Source organism: Spodoptera frugiperda, chromosome 25, assembly GCF_023101765.2.
Source record: "Spodoptera frugiperda isolate SF20-4 chromosome 25, AGI-APGP_CSIRO_Sfru_2.0, whole genome shotgun sequence".
Taxonomy (NCBI): domain Eukaryota; kingdom Metazoa; phylum Arthropoda; class Insecta; order Lepidoptera; family Noctuidae; genus Spodoptera; species Spodoptera frugiperda.
Window position 1 is genome coordinate 5904075 of NC_064236.1, and position 15738 is coordinate 5919812.

The following is a 15738-nucleotide window of genomic DNA, read 5'->3' on the forward strand; positions in this document are numbered from 1 at the left end:
CCTAATTTAAGCTTAAATGACTGGACTATAGCACTGAAGATGAAGAGACAAATAAGAACTGCTAATTTAAAAAAAGACAATTCTGAGTGCATAATTTATGGAAAACAAGATCAACAAATGGTGAATTCAACAACTTGTTTAATGATTTGAAATACGACATGCGAAAATTCTATGATTATTACAGAATGGACTATGAAAAAGCAAGACAAGTCATGCCGCGGCATCCTGCGGCGTGTCGCGTCATCCCGTGGCGTGTCGCGTCATGCCGCGGCATCGTGGTATCAACATAAAGTAACATAAATTCTAAATTCATTAAAATAATGTTCAAATGTTCCTTGGCCGTGCCGTGCCGTGCCGTGCCGGCCCTTAATCTAACAAAAATAACTTTCAATAGAATCTTTCCATAAACATAATTAAAACAGAATGTTTACAAAGATAAATTTATTCAGTAGGTACTCGCATATAATTGAAAATATAATATCAAGGTTTACATCTGTTCAACTGTTGTCGGTTAATGCTTAGGGCACTTCGTCTTCCTCAGATAACCCTTTCCAGATGGCACAGGCACTATAGTCACACCTTGAGGGAACACTTTAGCTATCTGATCCTCTGGGACAGTAGGCAGCACCATGCAGTCTTCACCCATCTGCAAATCAGGAAGAGAAAAATTAATGAAGTGAAGGCTATAGTTTTCATACTCCTACTGGCACCGGTAAGTACTAAAACAGCATTTTTACCGCAATTGTCATTATGTATTATGCCTATTTTTTTTTTGAGGGGGAAAATCATCCAATGACTTCTCCCGCCTTGGGTGAGGCGGGAGGGAGTGTCAGACTCTTACTGACTAAAAACCACCCCGTTCCTTCTCCTGCTTTGAGCCGGAGCCCCGGTAACCTTTTACGTTGTCCGCAGCTCTGGATCGGGCATCAGCCCTACTGGGCCCCATCTGTGGTGGTCTGGCTCTTTGAGGAGCGCGCGGAACGCGACGCGCCGTACGCACGGGTCTGGTTCTGGTCGGGCGGCGAGCTACCCTTACTCGCCGTCCGCAGACCCGCACTTACGGTGGCCGGAGATCGTCACGCGATCCCCGACGCCCGGAGTATCTTCTGCGGCGGCTGGGGCGTGAGGAGGATCGTTCCCTCACGCGCTCCGCCTCCTCCTTAGCTAGCATGACTGCTTCGCAGAAGGAGGAGACGGCGTTCCAGTCCCCCTCACTCCGCACCATGGCCTGAACCAAAGCCGGACGCGAGAGGTCACCGCTCAGCCCATGCAGGGCACACCGCTACTGTATGCTCCACCGTGTCCTCCGGGTGATCATGTATTATGCCTAGCCTATAAATGTTCATCTGCACAATAAACTAATTTATTAGTTTTATAATTTGGTCGAAAAAATGGATGTTAACTAGAAATTGACATCATTCGACTCCTAGTTTCAAAATACACATTTTCAAGCAATGACCAGAAACAAATAATCTATCCAACACGAAGGTTGTTCAACGTTCAATCGATTTAGTGGTCAGCAGCGGCTGGATATCTCTTCCCAAGGCATTGGATTGGCAGGGGTCTAATTCCATAACCTGAACGGTGTCTAGACCGAACGCCGGTTGATTTTTACGCGTGTGCGGTGTGGGGGATGTGTCATGAAGTCCCTTGTTTATGCAATGCCAATTCCATTCCAGAAAAATAATAGAAGTAGCTGAAGAAATAAGACTCATTTTCTGTTCAAGTGTGACCGTCACAGAGATAAGGAATTAATGCCCACCCTGGCATTAATTCATCGTAGGGGTCACTTTGAACAAGATTTTGTATATAAAGTTATTTTTAATTGCTTTTTTACACTAGTTAGTGTCTTTTCAAATTCTTCAAATTATTAGCAAGATGATTAACTAATCATCTTGCTAATAATTTGAATAGAATGCGTGGAATAATGATTTCTGACAGAATTTGGGATTTTTATTTCAATTTATACTATACTACGACTGTAGTAAACTTTATCAGAATCTATTCGGTATCTAAGTTATGTTTATTGTGAATTTATTTTCGAGGTTTAGTTACGTAAAGATAAAAATAAACAATCCCATAGGGATTATACGCGTAATACAGTGCCCGTTCCCATTCGATAATACAGAACCCTAAAAACAATCCTATGTCGTTTACATTAAAATCAAATAAACACAGACATTTAAAAGACCGAGAGCCCGGGGATTTTAACGCATAGATCCCGACCCCGTGAGATTTCTGGGATAAAAGCTATAAAATGTTGTTTACCAGACCTCGAACTATCGTTGTACCAAATTTCACTGAAATAGGTTCAGTGGTTTTAAAGATTGGTGCCGGGATTTCTCCGCATAGTTGTTATTTTCGTGAGATTTTCGGGACTAAAACTATCATTCTAGGAATCTTCTTGAATGATCACACAGTTAACGAATACCTAAACACGTTTTATAACATATTTTTTGATATAATAAGAAAACACGTACCATTGGTTGGCGATAAGTCTTATAAGTCTTATACCTAAGTCAAGTTCCCAGTGTGATTCCCGAAATCACTCATACTCATAAATAAGAATAAAAACAAAATTCTATATTTAACAAAAAAAAATACCTTCCAGTCTACAGGAGTAGCAACTTTAGCGGTGTCCGTCAGCTGCAAGGAATCCAAGACACGGAGAATCTCACTGAAATAGAAAAGAACATGTTTTTATAATAGCCACAAAATAAAAGTAAAAAAATAGTAAGAAATAAAAAAATGGGGTTCATACTTAAAATTCATAATTGTAAACGTATTGTGTATTAGTACCGACGACGCGACGACGGCGGCTTTATTGTCTTTCTAGTATTTTATAATATTTTCAATGTACAAAATCAACACTTCTACAGTTTTATTATACAGGGTGTCCCTGAAGTCGACGTCCGAATGGCACCAGATGATCGGCAAGGTACAAACTGCTATCAGAAAAATATAAATAAAAAATTAAGTACTTTTTAAATTACAGTGACTTATGTGTTATTCACGTAAACCTGTGTTATCCACCTCATGTCAGTCTTTAGATTCTTGTTGCTACAATTTCTTATTTTTCGTCTGTATTTTGGCTTATGTTATACTGAATAGTGCTTCTGTATTATGGAATAATAAATACTAATCCAACTATTTTAGCTTGAAAAAAAAGACATTTTTGGACGGACCAAGTACACGTTACTTAAAGTGACTGTACTAAAAAAATTTATTGCGCTAGTAGTGGCAAATTTCACCAAAGTTGGCGCACTTAATAAGGACTCCAAAGTGGTACACCATTTAGCACATTATTTCTTAAATGCAACAAAAATATGTATGTGTTTTCAAAGCATACTTTTTTACTTTTTAATCTCGTTTCCACTAGATTACACTCGCAATTTGTCATCATCATGTTGAAAATCAGCGAAGATCTCTTGTTAAATAATTGTGTCTACTCATGACTTCGCTTGTAGCATTTGTCGGCAATATTATCGCTAGAGGAACTGATGTTATGCGTCATGTCTCACTATAGATTATTATTTCAATTTGTAGAATTTAGATTTTTTATAAAACATAAAAAACTTAAAACTTTTTACTTTTTTTTATTTTATATTTTAGTTTTTTTATATTTTTCTGACATATGGACGTCGACTTCAGGAACACCCTTCAGGGATAGATAAATTATGTTTTAAAATATTAATATTTTTTTTATATTTTTACACCCATTAGGTAGGTATGCGTGAAAATATTATAATACAAGTCAAATTTCCTCGTGTATGTCCTAAGTGAACAATGACTAAGCGGATATAAGACCTACTGTAACAATATTTAGTCAAGTGTATCACTCTTTTAACCCAGAGTTTAAACTTGTTGCGAAGTCAGTTTGTCAATATGCTTCATTTTCTGGTTGATAATGCGATAAACCATTGTCCAATAATAGAAACGTCTTCAAAAGATAAATATTATCGGAATGTGGTGATAACATAACACAGGGCAATCTATAAACCTAACCCTGACAATAGGATATTGTGTCATTTGTGGTAGGCATAATGATTAAATACTGGCTTGAAAATTTTATAAAGAGCGGCCAGGGACCTAGTAAAGGTCCAAATTTACTTCATATCCTCATATTGTTAAAGGAGCTACTAGAAAAGGATTCCAAGCAGGCGAAGCTGTGGACGGAAAATACATAGGTATAATATGTATTACTTTAGGTACTTGGGAATGATTTGCACTTACTCGAAGTTGCGGCCAGTAGTCGCTGGATAAAGGAACGAAAGCCGGAACTTTTTGAGAGGGTCGATAATGAAGCAAGCGCGCGCGGTGAGCGGCATCCCCGCAGTATCTAGTTCATCCTTATCCACCATGCAGAGCATTTTTGCAATCTCTCTGTTTTTGTCCTCGATAATAGGATAAGGGAACTTCTCGTCTTCATTGCACCCTATAAATATCAATGCACAAAATTAAAATAAAATCCTCAATTAATAACATGCTCCATAATGGTTGACCAAAAATATGATATAGGGAAAAATACTACAAAATGATCCCGCTAAGACAAACATGTAGTGGTGAGAATATCTATCACTATTTTTTTTATCTTACTAATATTATAAATGTGAGTGTTTGTTTTCAACACATTGTAGTCAATGTGATGGTAATTTTCCAAAACTGGGGTGGGCATATACCTGTAGTATGGTAACTCGGACTCAAGTCAATAGTGCAAAGAAAGTTGCTGATAAATAATCTTGAAATGAAATTATTGAAATGATTTTATTTTTCTGTAAATGGGCTACAAAGGAGCACATTTACATGTCAAAAATTATATAAAAAAATCTAGATGAGGTCTGCACTAACAATAATGTATATGAATAAAATAAATAAATACCTAATAATATTTTATTATAAATTTCAAATTAAAAACAATGTCACATTAAGTAATAATGTCATAGTGTATAAAAAAAATAACTATATATTACAAACTTGTCAACATGACCTGTGCAGACGTAACAGCAGTTCACTCCCATGCCTGACTATTATCTAAGTCGTCTTTTATTTTATAGAAAGCTTTACAGTAAAATTTACTTTTAATGACACTTTTAAATTTACTAAGACTACAAATTTTGAATATGGCTGGGATTTTTTTTATAAAAGTATGTTAATTTTGTTTGTGTTTAGATGTCAATGTATACCATTGACATCTAAATGAACTGCTTATTTTCTGAAACTTAGAGGTAACAACATACTTGTATACTATACTATATTTTTAAATAATGTTTTTATGAGAAGACCACCTTGACTTTGTCTACCTAATTATGCCTATGCAAATATCCACTATTTGTCAACCAACCACAACCATAAATAATATGTCTGATGGTTTCACTGGGACTATGTATGACATAATAATAATATCGACGGTTAAAAGGAAATAGGGTATAAGCGACAAAAAATGAAATGTTCAGGAGAGCCATTTAAACTCGTCAGTTGTCAAAAGAATACTAGGGAAATTTTTTTTTGCCAAAAATGTCATTGTAGAGCCATGAGAGTAAGCACATTCGAAAGAGCATAAAATTTTACGTAGGATAGTATAATAAACTCATTTCCTTTTAACCGTTGATATGTCAACTATCCCATCACTCATAATATATTTCTAGTATATAAATACAGCATACTCATATAGATAACTTTGTTCATAATTGCACATAAAAATCTTTTAGTTTCTCCAAAGAGATTACTGAATTGTTGCTAAGACACAGATGCCTTGAAATATACTACAGGGCCATGAAAGGCTCTGAAGAATGGTCTATAATGTTCCTTGTTCTGTCATACATCCTGGGAGGTATGTATTTACTTAGGTAAACCATATACATACTTGATTGAATATACATAAATAAAAAGAATATAAGTTAGTCAAATGATTGTATATGATCACCATAAATGAAATGACTTACTTAATAGAGTTTATCTTGTTATAGAACAATAATATTACCTGCATATGCTTGAATATCTTTGCACCAATCTTCATGAGACTGAATACTGTCACAAGACAGTCCAATCACTTTGGTATTGCGTTTCCTGAACTCTGGCATGAGAGTTAGAACTCGGGCCAACTCCGTAGTACATACTGGAGTGAAGTCTGATGGGTGAGAGAAAAGGATACCCCATCTGCAATTATATTGATACAAAGTTCACATATGATTAGAAAATTTTGATGTGTGATAAAAATACGACATATTAAATTAATGTTACATCCAATACTGCAGGTCCAAAATCACAGTAAAGTCTACAAAATAACACAGAAACAGTAAAATCAATACAACTACAATAAATAAATTATTGAGCCGGTCTACAGTTGTAAGTCAATTCAGGTCAAAGTAATTCAGCTTACATTACAGTGCGATACAAGGTATGTATAGGTACACATACATATTGCAATTTCCTAGCAACTACAAGAGTATAAAATTGACAGTGCGACAGGATGCTATTGCAGTTGTAACTCTTGATTATGCCTTCCTGTTGTTCAATTGGATTGGCCTAGAATCAGGCTTGGTTTTTAAAGTTCTCATAGTCAACAGTTTGACCTCCTCAGTACGTAACATTTAAAATAATAAATCTTTTAGAAATAGGTAAGCAAATAATTATCCGAAACCAAAATATAGTTGTTCAACGCGGACAAGCTGCAATATAGGTAGGTATAATAATCAAGGAAAAACAAGATATGAAAAGCACTTACGAGTCTCCAAGATATTCATGAAAATCTATCTGGCCGGCGGTGGTATTAGCGGTGAAATTAGGGAAAAAATCGCCTAACAGGAGCATTTTAAGGTTAGATGAATATTATTCGCTGAATAAGTTTAAATCCGTCACGGCAATTGATTCCACTTTTTAAATTTTCGCTTGATTATTCTAACAAAACAACCCGTCAATGAGAATGAGAATTTATAATAATATTTATTTTGACAAACGAAAATTAATTCTGAATTTGAAGATAATTTTATTTCCCGCCAATATGCTCACAACAAGTAACAGCCAGTGTTCTGTATTAACTGGTGCACAGATTAAATATCATGGATATTTATTCAACTTGATTGTTTTTGTTTGAGTTTCATATTAGCAACAGTAGGGTTTCATGGCTTCTTTATTCGACTAATATTCTAGTACAATTGGTTTTCAAATACAAAACCCTAAATAGTTTACCTATATTTAATAATCGCCAGTTACATGTGTTTATGAATATTATAATTATAACCATTCATGCTAACTTACCGCCTTTTATTATATAAATTGCATACAAAATATATTCTTTAATCGACTAAATCAAACTTTTTAGTAATTTCTAACCATAGTGGCCACTACACTAGACTGAATAACCAACTAGTGCATCACTATTCATCCAATCAATGGCGTCACCGTCAATGACCCAGCCCGCAACGTACAGTTTGTAGTTTTCAACACATTTGTATCGAGATACAATTCATTTTTTTAGTCTGAAATTGTTACTTCAACATACGGTAAGTAAAGAATATACTTTAAAGTATTTATATAATGTTATTATCGTGATGGTTAGTTTCTTGTGATGGACTCTACACAAAATGGACGTCAAAGGTATTGTGACGTGATTATGTAAAAATACTTATCAATATTGAATATATAGGCGCCGGTATGTAGATTAATTGATTAATGTTAATTCTAATTAATACCGGTGTATCTGCGAGCATTATGAGCAACTGTATATGTATATTTATTTAGAACAACAGTCGTGACGGAAACGAACAGGAAGGCATGTCAATGAGTGGCGGCGCATAGGCAACCACCGATACCTGTCGTGCGATATCGATGCATCAAGAGATGTCTTTGTTTTGGGCATCCAGAAAATCACCACGCGTTATTTACATGACCCCTTTCGGGGTCATTGCTCTATATCGTGCGTGTGGATTGTAGTTCTATTTGTCATCCTAAATGCTTGTATTTTATTTGCCTAGCGAGTTATTCACCTACATTTAACACACCTACTCTTATTAGTCAGATACTATTGTCGTGTGGAATTTTTGCTTTAACATCAAATAATGTTTAGGAATGTTGTGATTGTTTTTGTTTATATTATGTTATTTAGAATGATTAAATAGTTTTCTCATTACTTGGGTCCTAAAATGATAAAGATTATTATTCAAACATATTTTCGTAATGCAATACCTAAGTGATTATTTATTAGCTATAAAAGTTGGTCAATACTTGTTGTTACTTAAACAATGACTATTTATAATGTGCTTAACCTAGTATATTACTACATAATTATTATTATTGTCATGAAGTGAAATCATTCTTCTGATCCACTAACAGTTAACTGCTACAGCGAATGCGCATTCATGTACCGCCACAGCCATTATGTGAGCGAATTGTGATTGTATGAAGTAGTGTTAACACTACAACAAAATAGGAATAAACAGTAATTTGTTAAATTATTTATGTAATTGTGATGCATGTAAGTACCATATTTACAAACTGAAGTTAAGACTCCTGTACAATCATTAATTATAAAAAGAAATCATACATCCATCTGAATGGATTGCTGTCTTGCTAAAGTCTTGCTAAACCTTGAAAATGACTGGACCGATTTGGTTAATTATGCTCATTAATTATTTGTGAAAGTCCATGGAACATTTATATATTAAAAAAATGTTTGAGGCAGAATTAAGTTTGCCGCATCAGTGAAATTTCAGAAAAAAATTAATGGAACCCTAAATACTTTTAAAACAAATTAAATGAGTGAAGTCACAAGTAAAAGCTAGTTGATTACTAAGTCTAACTTTGAAGTCACTCTGAAAATATCATAGGATTAAATAGATTATTTTTGTACAACAGAGTTATTGTTTCGGCAAGGTTAATGACTGCAGTTCCTTTTTCCTTTTACTCAATCATGTTTTATCAGTGATTATTATTTCATTCAAGTTCCCAAATTGCAGTATTTTTAATAATAGGGAATATTGTAATCATAATAATTTAAATATACCGCTCCTAATCTAGACTTACTCAGTACTTAACATAAATGTTTTGAAATGCATAATCCAAGGGCTACATTTTATCAGAGATTATTTAAAAAAATATGCAAACAATGCTATGACTCATGTGTTTTTAAATTTGTATTGCTTGTATAGAAATAATTATTCTTGTCCACTTCTTAAAATAAAGCCTATTGTTCAATTTTTGTTACTCAACACTCATATGCAATTAGACTGCCTTTTTCTTGAAGAAATGTGTGGAATGTCATTCTAAATAAGTCATCTCATGTTGCATAGATATTATTGGTGATGACGTCATCATATCTTCCCAACATATTTTACTATCCTTATAAATTGGTATTTTCTAAAAATTACCATCCCAAATTGTGTCATACAAATTACAATACTAAATGCTATTTTGTATCTAATTTTAGTTATATTTGAAACAAGTTATCTATGCTAAACATGCAGTTTTATGTAATTTGTTTTTAATTGTGGTATTGATATCTTATTTATTCTTTACTCCTTGTGTATATAGTTCTTTCATTCAATTACAACATCAGCACAATGAATACCCAGTATAACACCACATTTTTTTGTTCCAGATCTATTCTTGAAGGCTGCTATGATCACAGAATTACATCTGTGTGGGAGTAAGACCAAGTAAAGTTTTTACTACAGATATCAGTTGACTAGTTACCAATCATTAGCCGACATGCAGACAATTAAGTGTGTAGTAGTGGGAGATGGTGCTGTTGGTAAAACATGCCTACTTATTAGCTACACAACCAACAAGTTCCCATCTGAGTATGTGCCCACTGTATTCGATAACTATGCTGTCACTGTCATGATAGGAGGAGAGCCATATACATTGGGTCTCTTTGATACTGCAGGTAAATACATCAAATATTTGTTCACACAGTACTTAGTTTATAATAATAGTTTATTTATTAATTTTTAATTATTCTCACAGTACTTAGTAATATAAATAAGATTGTTTTTTACTTTTTAACAGGCCAGGAAGACTATGATAGGCTGCGACCATTAAGTTATCCACAGACAGATGTTTTCCTTGTTTGCTTCAGTGTAGTAAGCCCCAGTTCGTTTGAAAACGTCAAGGAAAAAGTAAGTTTTATACATAGCTTGACACATACCATCATTACTTTACTTAATTTGAATATTTTTATTTCATTAATTTGCAATGGTTTATGAATGACTCAGATTGTTATAATTTCTAAATGCGCTCATAATTATATTTTGTGTAATTATGTTTCCAGTGGGTACCAGAAATCACTCATCATCAACAAAAGACGCCTTTTCTCCTTGTGGGCACTCAGATAGACTTGCGAGATGACGCAGCCACGATGGAGAAGCTGGCTAAGATAAAACAGAAGCCTGTCTCTTTGGAACAAGGTGAAAAACTAGCAAAGGAACTCAAGGCTGTCAAATACGTTGAGTGTTCAGCGCTGACACAGGTATTAATAAATTTGTGTAGCTATGTAATAAAATCCAAATACAAAACAATTATTATATAAATACAAAACATTAATTACTATATATTTGTCATTGAAATGGTTACAAATAGATGTTCACATGATGTAACGACATCATTTGCAATCCTTTTTATACGAAGTTAGTAAGACACTTTGTTATATAAATTAAGACATTTTCCTCCTGTTTATAATGACTTCGAAATGGAAGTCAAATATTGTCATGATAGTAGTTTGTTTAACAGAATAGTTTTGGTTTGATGTATAAACACAGCTTTGAATTAAGGTAAATATTACTGAAACAGTATTTCAACAGTTTCAAGTATCATCAAAGTCAACAGTTTCAAGTGCATCAAAAACAGTTGCAGTGTTATCCAACTGATCATATTTAAGAGCAATAATCATTTTGCGGTGTAATAAAATGGTAAACAATAATTGCATGTATTATTTCCAGAAAGGATTGAAGAACGTGTTCGACGAGGCCATATTAGCAGCACTGGAGCCTCCAGAACCCGCCAGGAAAAAGAAATGTGTGCTGTTGTAAGTTGTGTTGGGCTCGTCACAACTACGCCCCACCAGCGAGACGCAAGCGTCACGAGCGCACTGCGACTGTGTCCTCATAACGCGTACATTTTACTATTTTACCGTATAACATTATTCATAACAAAATGGTTTTTGAACAAGTAATAATTAACTTTTATTTATGATGATATAATGATTATTTATTAAGTCTTTCCGGGATATATTCAAATATATTAGTGGATTAAATGAATGAAATTAAATTATAACATTTAATAAAATTTGAATACAAAAAATAAAATGTATCAAAAAAATACGTCTCTTTCTCAGGTTCACGATAAGGTGTGTCCTGGGTTTTTTTATGAATGAATGATATAAACATTATTTGCAAAGTAAAAGATAAACTATATTGCAATTACTTTGCTTGTATGTTGTATAAGCTACGCTCGCTCTATACGACAGAGCTACAGTGTGTGCAAGACAAAAACCTGTCATAGAACTTGGCCTTAGCAGAAATACTTTAGCAAATAAAATGTCATATTAATGTTTTAGCATTTGTTTTATCCAAGAGTCATTGGGATCTATTATATTAACTTTACGTTATATAGCTTTTATAATAAAAATATTCTACAAGAGCTTGGTCTATAAATATTGAATAGTTTCAGATCATAGTGATCTTTTAACTGAGAAGCGTAAGTATTGCTTACGCCTACTGTACCTAAACACTAAATACAACAAAACACGTGTCGTCGTCGTAAATATTTTATACTAACGATACGTGATACCATAATATAAGGCTATAGTTAATTATTTTCCCTGGTTGATGGGAATGACGTCATCCGTCGCTAATAAAGTAATTTACTAATTTTTAAAACTTCAATTGGTCCTCTTATGTGGACTACAGTATTTTTATATTTATGTTGACCACCCTGTAGTTTGACTGATATAAAGAAATTGTATTCTTAACAATAACTGTATTTGTAGCATTAACATAATGATATTGATCACATAATAACGAAATTTTCTATGCTGGCTGTGTAAAGCCCATGAAGCAAGTACAAAGACGTCATAACTGGATTTCCCTTTAACATAATGCAATTAATGCATGACACATTAAGGGGAAAGAACACAAGACATCACAAACTCCTCTTTATTTTCCATGTAGCATTCCCATACTTGAAAAAGTTCCCATACCCATTGTTAAATTTTTATGTGCCACTTTCTGAGCGCATATAACCTACCTACACCCTTTTTATAGCAAGCCATTTTTGTGTCACAGTACTGTACACAGTCACATAATGGCATCTCCTCTTTGTACTTGCTTCATGGTGTGAAGACAGAATCAATGAAGCAACTTCATGCACAATATTTTGCTAAGCACAGTGCGTCTATGTATTTTTATAAGTATTACTGGTTAACATACTAATGTCTATTATATTTTAATGAATGTAAGACCCGTCACATATGGCTTTCAAAATTTGTGTTTTATATTATTTACATGTGTTCTTTAAAAAGTATGAGTATGAGTATCTTAAAATTACGATTGATATAAAACACTTAGAACTTCAAAAAACACCAAGCTACTATGTAAATTATTAAAACTTCATTATTTTTAAAAATAACAGGAAAGTTATAACTGTTTGTGATTTGAAACGATTAATAAATTGAAATGTGTGTGATGCTATACAGAGTATATAAATAATATAATTATTTTAAATTGAGTCATGCAATATGAGTTTGGACTGATAATTACATAAATTCATCATTCCATGAAATATTTTTTGCATTTATTCAACACGAATTAAATTTGAGATAAACAAAAAATAAGCTGGCATGAAAATTATGACATGTAGTAATATAGAATGACTTTGCGCCTAATATATTATCTTACGACGTCAAGGAGTGCATATGACTTTTCTAATCTGTTAAAAAGGTTACATCGGTAATAGTGAGCACAATGAATCGCGGTTGCCGGCAACTACATGCTTCGCAATCGCTCATACTGATTTGGCGAGATGCGTTGGCACCGAATATGAACAACGTAAATTGCAAGTTCTCTCATGTAATATTTAGGTGATTCTCGCGCTTGATAATAATAATAATTTTAATTTGCAATGATTGAAAATTATATAATGGGTGCAATCTAAGATTTTATAATAATTAATTATTAACATCATTTGACTCTCGGGGCTAATTATATCAACTACAATTATATACATGTACTCAACATTTTAACTACATTTTTATGTATATATAAGTTACTGTATACTTTTTTACGCATTGAAAAAGGTAACAAGTTTTCTGATTTAAATATTTATTTAATGTTCTTTGTAATATGCAAGAACGACAATTTTTGTATGTTTATGCATTATCAGTGCAGTTATATTATGTTCTTTGTGTCAAGAAGTAGATATAGGTGTATATGAAATAAATATATAATGAGATTAAGTTATCTTATTTTATTTAGTACTCTGCCTTCTTGATGTCTCCATTTTCCTGATCTTGTGGGAATTTCTAAGGCACTTCTTAAAGAATTCTTGGGCACTTAAATGGTAATTTGTGTCCCCTTCAAAAACAAGTGCACCCATAGTTTTGTATTGCTGTAATCACGTAATTTGAATAAACTTTTTAGTCATTCTCTACATCACTGAAGATCGTTTCTGGTTTGGTACATGCGTTCCTGCATTTGTTTTACGACCCTCCTCCAAACGCCACTGTTGTGGTCTTTATAGCTTGTGGAACTCTCAGGCTGATGCGGTCCTTTTCAACATATAGCCAACGGGTGGGGTACGTGCGCAACCGCGAGCTTTATTACCTCCAGATTGTCGTGGGTTCTATGCGCAATAAATATTGAAATGACCAAATTAACTGAGTATTTATGATAGACAGCCTCGACAGGATGATCATTATGAACCAAACCGAACGTCGTGGTGTCCCTTAGTTAATGTCGACAGTTTATTCCGGTTCAAAAGCAATATAGTTTTTCTTCTAATTAGGATTGATTTTTCAATGAACAGATAATCCTTGTCGGTAAAATAAATTTGACATTTGACCGTTTTTAGGGTTCCGTAGCCAAATGGCAAAAAACGGAACCCTTATAGATTCGTCATGTCTGTCTGTCTGTCTGTCCGTCCGTATGTCACAGCCGTTTATTTCCGAAACTGTTGGGTCTACATAGTTGAAACTTTGTAGGATGGTGTTTTTTGATAACCGCTATTCGAATTTTGAATAAAAATTAATAAAATTAAAAATTTAAAAATTAAATTACACCATACATGGAACTGATTCAAAAAAAATTTTTTTTCGTCTAACATATCCGTGACGGGTGTCTATGGATAGGTCTTTAAAAAAGACATTAAGGTTCCTAAAATCATTTTTCGTCAAAATCAACCGTTTGAAAGTTAGACGCTTCCAAAGTGGAAAAATGAGTGTCGTCCCCCCCCTCTAACTTTTAAAATAAGAAAACTTAAAAAAAATATATGTTGTAGATTTCAATAGAAACTAACAACGAAAATTGGTTTGAACGAGATATCATTATTAGTTTCTAAGAAATAAAACATTTTCAAAAACCGCAAATATAACTTTGTCGTTCATACAAACACTATGTAAAACCAAGTTATTTTATAACTTTTATAATATGTCATCTACTTGCTGTTACGGAACCCTTCATGTGCGAGTCCGACTCGCACTTGGCCGGTTTTTAGTATGGAAGAACTGTCAAAATTAATTAAATTCACCGATAAAAATTATCTGGCGTTGGAAATTATAACCATGACTATTAATCCTAGGTGGATGCGACGATGTGGCTAACTAGATTGATTTATAAGGTATCTAATACCCTTTTTTAGGCGACTGGGAGTGACTAAAAAACCACTCCATTCCTACTCCTGATTTCGAGCCGAAACCACGGTAACCCGCTAGGCAACTCCGGGTCAGGTACCTTTTTTTTTGAGGGGGGAAAATCATCCAATGACTTCTCTCGCCTTGGGGAGGCGAGAGGGAGTATCAGACTCTTACTGACTAAAAACCACCCCGTTCCTTCTCCTGGTTTTCGAGCCGGAGCCCCGGTAAACCCGCTAGGTAGTCCGCAGCTCCGGATCAGGCGGGTCAGGTACCTATAATTGAGTCTGGTCACAGACACAGTAGCATTTATTTTATCGCAACATTTGGGACTTACCTCTGGGGCACCACCGGTTGTAGCTGCACGATGGGCTACTCCGTCAAAATACAATATCATGAAATTAAGTTCCATGAATTCACTCGCTGCTCTGCTGCTATAAATCTGTTTGTCCCACTTTTTTGGAGTTACTATGAAAGGTGGTGGTAGACGGTCTGCAAGGACTGGAAGGAGTGGAACGCGTGAAAATTACATATACGTTATAACTTGTTTTTCAAAAGCCTTTGTTAGTGGGTGCCTACATAACAAAGTGATATACCTACATTTCAATGTTTGTAGCACTGATGGTTAGCATTTCGTAGTGAAGAATCAGTCACTAGATCGTATTATTTTATAACTAGGTACAGAATAAATAGATAGGTATTTATTTTTGTTGCGTTGTTTGTCAGATGAGGATAAAGAACACACGAAAAAATAAATGGGGTACTACTAGGAAACCTAGAAAACACATTGGGGAAACTGGGATGAACGGCTAGTTAGGTAATCAAAAATATTTATTGTTTTATTACGCAACAACCATTTATCCTGCCAGTGTTTTAATCAATAATTACTCATCTGCACA

General features: G+C 34.1%; 2 protein-coding genes and 1 long non-coding RNA gene across 4 annotated transcripts; 1 reads left to right on the forward strand and 2 right to left on the reverse strand.

Annotated features, from left to right (window-relative positions):
- Positions 1-426: 426 nt before the first annotated feature.
- On the reverse strand, positions 427-7046 carry LOC118267240 (peroxiredoxin-6). The gene is made up of 5 exons (XM_035581128.2): positions 6725-7046; positions 5981-6156; positions 4234-4435; positions 2605-2677; positions 427-646 (listed from the first exon to the last, which is right to left on the reverse strand). Exons 1-5 carry the CDS (start codon positions 6808-6810, stop codon positions 512-514), a joined length of 672 nt encoding a protein of 223 aa, XP_035437021.1. The 5' UTR covers positions 6811-7046; the 3' UTR covers positions 427-511.
- A 295-nt stretch (positions 7047-7341) lies between these two features.
- On the forward strand, positions 7342-13447 carry LOC118267256 (cdc42 homolog). The gene is made up of 5 exons (XM_035581165.2): positions 7342-7502; positions 9596-9883; positions 10006-10115; positions 10268-10465; positions 10935-13447. The coding sequence occupies exons 2-5, from the start codon at positions 9706-9708 to the stop codon at positions 11022-11024; spliced, it is 576 nt and encodes a 191-aa protein (XP_035437058.1). The 5' UTR covers positions 7342-7502; positions 9596-9705; the 3' UTR covers positions 11025-13447.
- A 37-nt stretch (positions 13448-13484) lies between these two features.
- Positions 13485-15672, reverse strand: LOC118267288 (uncharacterized). Of its 2 annotated transcripts, none has more exons than XR_004782938.2 (3): positions 15440-15672; positions 15177-15340; positions 13485-13599 (listed from the first exon to the last, which is right to left on the reverse strand). It is a non-coding gene; the product is annotated as an uncharacterized LOC118267288 (long non-coding RNA). The 2 variants fall into 2 exon arrangements; XR_004782937.2 differs by lacking the exon at positions 13485-13599 and adding an exon at positions 13699-13833.
- Between the last annotated feature and the right edge of the window lie 66 nt (positions 15673-15738).